Here is an 8,931-nt window from a genome sequence, read left to right on the forward strand (position 1 = left end):
TTGCACAAAAAAATAATAAACCATATTAGTTAGTACAATTTAGACTTTGTATTGGATGTAACATTGTTTCGTTGTTGCTGTTGTTTTATACAAGATACGCATACTTATATAGCATTTCCTGATACATTGTATACATATATGTACGTAAAGCATTTCCTGATATATTACATAAATATATGTATGTATAGCATTTCCTGTGACACTGTATATATTGCATTATAGCCTGTCAATGATGTTTTACCGGCAATTTTAATATGGCAATTTTAGTCAAATTCAGGTTGACTGCTCCTAAAATGACCTGAAAGAGTAAAAATTCAATTTCAAGGGCTGATGACTTAAAAAACCCATTTTTTCATTAATTTGTTTCAATCATAGTTCTCTCAATTCATGCAAAATAAAGTCGATTTTAACTGAGGTCGCTTTCTATTGAATTATTTAGAAGCTCTCGTCCTAGATAATGATCTAAGAGAGACAAACTTTGCCAAACGTAAATGATAAGTTCAGTAAAAGTTACTTCCCATTGTCATGTAACATATAGTCAATGAAAAAGTAATTGCGTGACGATTGTTGAATTTATGGCACTTTTACTTTTCCGCCATTTCTTTTACAGAATATATTAATCGTTAAGTTTCTTAAGATAATATATTCATATTAATGGTCTCGTGAGTGTATAGTTTCGTCATAATCAGTGGTATCTATCATGTCGTCTGGATATATCTTCTTCCGGTTCCGGTCTTCTCGTCGTTGTCTTGAATTGTTTTCATGAGTTCCTGAGTTAGTCCAGGATCCTTTAAATGAAAGAATAAGACATAATGTAATGCTAACTAGCGCCGTGTAAAGTAAAAAAAAATCAACAAAATCTATATTCTAACCAAGCAAAAAGAATTGTGTTTATTTGTGATGATGCTATCTGACGAAATTGAAAAACAGTTTATTAGAACTAATTTTAAGTTAAATTGTGTTGGAAGCTATAAGCTTCTTGATACACTGGAATCCGTTCCTGGAACCAACCGGTACTAAGCAAAGAATGTTAAGTCGTCGCCTCAAAACTGTAATGTTCTATCTCCAAATTTTCCAAAAACAAGTTAAATATACAATTGTGTCCGTAATGGACTGTTCTATCTCCTTGGCATGTTATATTAGTGGTTCAGAGCTTTATAAATGAATTACAACAAAACCATCCTGTTTTAACTCCACAAATTCAGTATGTCTTGATAAATAGACTGTTCTAACTTACTGGACTGATCATATCATCGATAAATGGCACGTCACCTGTGGGGGCATATGTAACAAACTGTTCTAAATCCAAAGTACCGTATCAAAACATTGCATTAAATCACATGATGGCAGGACACCCGCCATGTTAAACGAAACATTTTGAGTAGCTGGTTATACAACGTTTGCTGTTTCTTTCATATATTAGTGCTAAATGTAAGTATTGAATGATATTATGTATTCATAAATTTACTCCAATCATTGACATTTTATTCTTAAGTCATATGAATTAACTGCATGGGATTAAACAGCAAATAAAATATTATGATTTGCAAGAAATTTCGGGTGTGTATTTTCGGATAGAAACAACTGTGATCATACAATTTCAACAAACAAATTCGTAAATAGGAAATGTTTATATGTTCTAAAGTTTCTTTTATTAAAGGCACATTATATCTCAGAAACTACTTTTTTTACTTTAAAACAGGCAAATATAAGTTTTAGAGATAAACAGCATGCTAGATCCTTTTCGCCTGAATTATACTTATAAATTCTCTATATAATAAAGGTAGCAAAATGTCAACAAAGTAGTATTTTGACTTCCATTCAAAATACTAAATGACTGTAACTGTACTACTTGCAAATAAGAAACAAAAGCATAAGATTGATTAGGTTAGTGGCCAATGTGGAACTTTTTTTGGAAACTATACCAGAACCCCAAATATAAGGCTTTTGAGAGATAAAGATAGGAGCAATTTTGGGGCAAAACGGGCCTGTTAGAAAATTTATAGATATTAAGCGTTTATGTAAAATTTATGTTTTGGAATGCATTAATGTTTCATAACTAATAGATTACTTTAAAGTAAAAACATTTAATACCAAAGTCAGAAGGAAGAAAAATATTCTTATTGTATATTTAGTTTGTCTTGTTATTTGTCTTTGAATTTCTGAATGTATATTCATATGCCATTATGTTTGTAATGTTTTGTACATGGACAATCTTTAAATATGACATTGTTTAATTATAAGTCATGCCTTCTACTACCTTTAAGGTCTTTTCTAGCAGATATGCTTTCATTGCCTACTTAAGTTATAGCCACAATTTTTTCATTCGTACAATTAGAAGAATTTCTTACAAACACAAACAGAACGTGTAAAGCGCATTACAACATAATTATTACTATATCAAACTTTCGGAAGGAATTTGAATTTGACCATCTTTTGAATTTTCATGAAAAAAATTCTTGAAAGATTTGTCCAGCGTTCTAAAGGATTTGAAAGTTTTCTATTCCTGTTTGCATCTACAACTTTCTTTTTCTAGACATTGAATCAATTTGAAGGTACTAAATTTATAAAAATAGATAAAAATGTCTACAAAATTTATGTGGATATTTTATCTTTATTTATATATATTATTATTTTAATGTCATTTAATAATATACTGGATCAAAGCATTTTAATAAAATTTCAAATGTCATAGATGCAAATGGTCTACAAAATAGTGTGAACGCAAATACTACTAATCAAGGGATAATTAGCCGAGAACATTTTCGGCATCCTTTTTAAGATAAAACATACTGTTTTATGTGACATAAATCAATTCAACTTAAAAGACATACTGTTCTAAGTCACATTGAACACTTTGATTTTAACAATTTTTGAAAAAAAGTTAGAAGGACTGTTCTATTTCCTAATGTTTTCTTAGGCTTTTAAGCAAGCACATATCTTTAACGATATTGAGTTGTTCTCCCGACACCACGTTTAGTAGTTTTTAAATTTTCAAAATCCGACAATAAATAAAAAAGTTATGCAATACTTAATTTTTACATGTTTTTTTTCTCAAAAACAACAAAATGGCACTTAGAACAAAACGTTTTTCAAGCGACGAAGTTTCTCGCTAAAGAAAACGACGACTTGAATTGACAATAATAGGATTTGAACACACGAGGCCAGAAATCCTAAGATTAATACTCCGATGCGATAATTACTCGGCTACTTGGCCACAAGTTTTTGGAGACCTCAAGCAGTGAAAAAATGCCCCATTTAGGCCCCAAACACTTTTTTTCGTTTGAGAAATGTTTTTAAAAGAAGTGACCACTTTTTCTGCGCCGCCCCCATCCAAATGTTACATCAGGGGGTTGCAAGAATGGTGATGTGCCCCCTTCTGTTTCGGGGGTTTGAATGGAGGCGGTAGTCCCCCTCATCGCCAAGAAAATTTTGGACATGTGACAGGCTAAAAATGGCCTCAGGTCGATCTTAGGGTAACTAGTAACCGACGCTGAAAAGCCTTTTACTCTAACACAATTCATTGAGATGTTGCAGCACTTTGAAATCAGTTTTGATGGAAAACAAAACAATGCAAAATAGTGATGTTTGGCAATTTTGAGACGTTATCCCGTTGTCATGGTAACAGGAAATTTACAATTGAGCATGCTGTTACAGAGGCTATGGTTTCGTCAACATTTGTGCCAAGTTTCGTCAGTATTGAAGCATTTTTCATAGTTTCATAGCAGTTTTAACTTGTTACAGGAGGCTTTTTCAATGAAAACGGCCATTTTTCGCAATATGCTCATGGGGTAAAAGGTTAATGATACTTTCTCATGTGGTTATTTATTTTTGGAGATTATTTCTTATGGATGAATGGATTATAAATATACAAGTCAATGATTCACATATATTAAACTAATTCACAAGATTTTAAAAAATAACATTGTCACGCCCTCAATTTTACATGATGGCTATTTATGATATGAATTAATCAATTGATACGTGCCTATTTATCTTTCACTCTTTTTAAACAGTTTTATACGTATATCAAAATACCATTTTTGTTGCGGATTTCAATATCCTTTGCTTTTTCTCGTTTTTCTTGTTCCTGTTTATTTGGCTGCATTCTGGAATGAGGTTGGGTTGCAATGGAAACACTAGTCAATGGTATCGAACCTAGGGTCACTTCAAGTGGTATTGCAAGTTGAGACCTTGAAATCCCGCCAGGTATAACCTCCATCTGGTTAAAAAAAACAACATATTTCGATGTGTCCGATAATAAATGTCATTAACAATATTGTAACAAGACTTAAATCATACAGATATGTTCATAAAAATCAAAGATCAAATTCTTAATTTGTAAGCTTTTGGGTAATATCGACTTGGATTTCTTTATTAGGTTTCAGATTATATGAGATACGCGCTAGGTATTAAGGCGATCAAACATATGCCACGCGTTATACTTTATTCCATAGCTGTTCATTGCAACAGCAAGCTGTCCTCCTCGGTTACTGGTCACTTATGTCATGATAACATGTCACAAAACCTCCATCGTTGAGTGCATGACAGTAAAATGGCCAGCCTTTTACGACACGTTCGAATCCCGATAAAGACATCGGATAATAAAGTACTGCAGTGCAATTATCTTAGAGAAGAGGGGTCCTTTTATCCAAGGTAAACATGAAACAATATGTATAAGAAATAAAAAGATGCATAGTATAAGTAATAGAAAGAGCATCGAAATTCGAGGTTATCTGATTTGTACGAGGGGGCGTAGCCCCCGAGTATTAATCAGATTGCCGAGTGTTTTGATGTTCTTTCTCTTTTGTGTCATAGTCAAACATAAAAACACGTTCCCTGTTGCCACAATATGAAATCCCAGAAAAAAGTAACCAATAAAAGAGCATCTGAATATGATATTTCTATCGCTTTCCCTTTCTCTGAGTCATCACAATAAGTAAACCCCAGCAAAAATGAGCCAATCAATGGGCATGCTCGGGAGTGTGGGTAACTAATACCTGCACTCCAGTCTCCAGTTTACGCACTGTGCATGTATATGTATGTATACGTTTAACTTTAATTTTTCAACAGAAGGGTCCCCAAACTATTATAAAAGTGTGTATAAAATTAATGTTAAATTCAAACATGATGCGTTTTAGTTATTGTATATCACTTATAACATACCTCCAGCATATATCTTATTCCGAAGATTCTGCTTGCTGTAACATTAAATATTTGTATACGCGGCACCTGCAGTGGAATATCTGGCCATTCTCTTGTTGATTTGGCTTTGACAGGGCCGTCCTCTACTTGACAAAGAACGTCACGATGTTTGTGGAATTTATTCTTCGTACGGTAACCTCTTTCCTGAATTTTATATTGTCTACTCTTTATTCATGTTTTAAAACAACTTTAAAGATCCAGTATGTTTTGTAATTGATATTGTACCTGTGTGTATACCACTCTTACAAGAAATAATAAATGTATATTATTATGCAAATAACAACGAAGAATATGTAAAATATGTACTGCAAATATGTGTGCACGTTATAAGTAATCAATAAATTATATGCAATCATTTCTTATTGGAAAATTTGACTTTGAATTTATAGAAAATAAATTTCTAATTACCTCCCTTTATTTACATGAAATGGTAAATTCTGTAATATCTTTACAAATAATGCTTATTGGAACTTACAATTTTGACAAATCTTACTTTGAGCATCATATGTATGAAATAAAACCATAATAAAATAGTGTTACAGGATCTTTAAAGTTCCAAATGTGAATACAATGTAATAGGTAAATATGTTGCTCACAATTATCTCAAAATGGTTCATATACTATTTACAGTGCTTTTAGAAATATTACTACGTTTCCCTACCATGTATAAGTTACGTAACGACTCATGTAGAAAACTTGCAACTATATCAAGATTAATTTCCCGTTTCCAAAAGAAACATTTTCTTTCCATGGGAAAATGTGTATGCAGGTCAACATGGAAGTGGTGAATTAATTAAAGATACCTAAATTTTAGGAAAAAAGTAAACATCCAACTGGTCGCTTTTGAAGTCTGAATATTGAGAAAGAAAAGAGGTGTTTATTTTTCTTTCACATAGTTTTAATGTGCATTTTCCATAACATTGTCCAGACACGAACAGCTTTCGTAGTAAAATTTCTTATTTACGTACCTGATATAATGTAAATTTGACATTGTTAACAGACCGGCTTGTGTTGTTCTCAATATCAGCTTGTATATGAATGGTCTCCCCGGGGCTGTAGCCGGACCGTGGTAGTCGCAGGAAGGCAACCAGTGGTGCCGACGTACAACACCAGCAGCAAAATGTGAGCGTTTTCTGAGAATGCATCGGTAACTGAAACAACGGGAAAATACATCAACAATAACTCTTATAATAACTCATGAAATATCATCACTAATACATATCACACAAAGAAATATTTTATAACTTAGTTTAATGTAAACAAACTTTGAACGAGTCTGAATGGGAGGCAAAAACTACCACATTATTTATCTGGAGATGTACCCAACTTACTGTCACATCCGGAAGAATAAGTTGGTTAAGATCTATAGGATCTAAAATTTGAAAATCTTTTCTGTCCCATATATCATTGGCGAAGTTGTTATCCAGCTTGAGTCTGGCTTCAACGAAGTATTCTATCTTACAAACGTTGTCTTCGTAGTTTTCAGGGAGTGATGAAATCAGTTGAAATTTAAACGGAAGTTCGTGCACATCGGCTGGGAGTAAACCTGGTTTGTAAACAGTTATTTATATACAAACTATACATAAAACTCGACTGTCATCAATATTGACAGTATATAATTATGCATTTAAGAGATTTAATAACGAGTGCTAACATACTGATTTAATATATACAAGCAAACGAACGACAAAAAGTGAAATCTTTAACGTCGACTTACAAAGCGGGCATCTTTTGTGTTATATGCTTGAAATGAAATGAAATCGGTAGCAAAACTATGCAGAATACTGCAAATGCTAAATTCATACTGAATGGTGTCTTTTTAGATGATATGTATGCATAATGGGAGTAAGTTTTACTTATTAACATGAAGTGTGAATTTTGTAAAACTTACCTGGCTTAAAGATGTAATTTTTTATATTAAAGTACTCTTCGTCGGCCTCGTGTTCTAGTATCCCAATACATTTATCCTGGGCTCCTCGCTGTTTCTCCGTCCAATAAACACCAGCTCGTCCACAGAACTGTATCATTATACCTTAAAAGAGACGTATTTAAAATATGCATGGTCCTAGAATTATACGTTGTTCACTAAACTAATTCATTTTTATCTTGTGAAGTTTGAAACTGCTTGAAATGTGGCTTCTTTTAGTGTATGTGAAGAATACGCATGCTTATGTCCGGTTGAATAGTAAATTTGAAGAAAAAAAATAGATGTAGCTATGCCAAAATCAGTCAAAACTTCACTGTGTGGTAGAGTTGGTAGTTTACCCACTGGATCACGGCAGTAAGCCACATTTAATTTACCACAGTACAGTTCAGCCACCGCATCGTTCCTCGGCAGGCTGTCAAGCAGTTTACCAGTACTAATTGCCTTCACTTTCACAAGGAACTGATAACTTATGTACATGCAAAAGATTTACAGTGCGGATGACAGAAGAAAGGACGCGTACATGTTTAATTATTTCGATATTTCCGAAGTTTCTTGGGACCCTTCCAGTTGTCTGTGTCTGTCTTTGGCTCTTAAATCAACGCATAGTTTTTGGCTTAAATTAACGCTAGCATGGCTATACAAGGACATAAAGTTTTGAGAGGATGTCTAAAGTAAAGCACGTTGGATCTTCTTTCGAAAATAAAGCTGGAAAGTTTACACTGTTTTAAACCCGAATCTTAAATTGTAATATTTGGAAGACAATACATTCATTATCTTAACAGTGTAAAACATATCATCGAAAGTATATTGAATATCTCGCTTTGTTTTTATGCACTGGAGCATATAATTAGTACATGTCAATGCTATTCTTAAACTGGTATGCTTCAAAACAAACGTGATTTAGAAATTTAAAATACAGAAGGAATGATTTTTTTTTTAAATTGTTATACATACCTCTTGTTGTAAACGCCTGTTTTACATCAACGATCACGTGACCCTGTACGTACTGTCCGGGATGATACGTCTTGTTATGGTTGTTTAACAGAACAACTTCAAGTTTCCTCACATTATCTGACTGGTCACTAATCTTCGTCTGACCCTCCTTTAACTCATGATATATATCCAGACTCATAACGCAATATACAGTATATTATATATATATATATATAATGCCTCCACACTTTATTTGTTATACATGTACAGTAATAAAAGAAAATATAACGCTCGATAATTAAATACGTTTTTGTCTCATTAAAGTACTCAAAATTTATATCATATTATCATAACTGGCAATCTATTTCTTAAGCAGTATACCAGTAAAATAACTGTTATCATTTTTTTAAACATTTTAGATATATTTGTTATTATCCATTGATTTATATATAAGACTCATTCAATACAAAAAACACTAATGTCAAAACCTAATAATTGTATACTATTACAAACACGTCAGTAAAACAATGAAAGTATTTGCAGTCTACTGAAATGGTCTACATTTTGTATTATAATTTATCGATCTTTTTCCCTTTAAATTCTAAAATGTTTACTTCTTTCATACTTATAATGATAGTAAATTAACTTGGTATCTGGGTGCAGGTGAACCAGTTTAATGTATCCGAGTACATATGCTACCAATTTAATGCTACATTCTCATAATATGTAACTATTTTGCTTTAACAATAAACGTAATTACTTGATGTGAGATCTATTCAGGTGCCAGTGTCATTTTTGCGGACTACCTTTGATATTGTTCAAATGTCATATATCAGGGAGCATGCACTTTTTTCTGTCAAAGTATT

The 8,931-nt window shown here is 32.5% G+C and overlaps 1 protein-coding gene across 1 annotated transcript; it reads right to left on the minus strand.

Moving 5' to 3' along the window:
* Position 1: 1 nt before the first annotated feature.
* LOC132730202 (arrestin domain-containing protein 17-like) lies at positions 2-8,544 on the minus strand. Its single transcript, XM_060716055.1, has 7 exons — positions 8,087-8,544; positions 7,097-7,237; positions 6,537-6,751; positions 6,174-6,356; positions 5,167-5,349; positions 4,039-4,222; positions 2-788 (listed from the first exon to the last, which is right to left on the minus strand). The coding sequence occupies exons 1-7, from the start codon at positions 8,262-8,264 to the stop codon at positions 652-654; spliced, it is 1,221 nt and encodes a 406-aa protein (XP_060572038.1). The 5' UTR covers positions 8,265-8,544; the 3' UTR covers positions 2-651.
* Between the last annotated feature and the right edge of the window lie 387 nt (positions 8,545-8,931).

This window comes from Ruditapes philippinarum, unplaced genomic scaffold, assembly GCF_026571515.1.
Source record: "Ruditapes philippinarum isolate M1 unplaced genomic scaffold, ASM2657151v2 ctg406_1_1_1_1, whole genome shotgun sequence".
Lineage (NCBI taxonomy): Eukaryota > Metazoa > Mollusca > Bivalvia > Venerida > Veneridae > Ruditapes > Ruditapes philippinarum.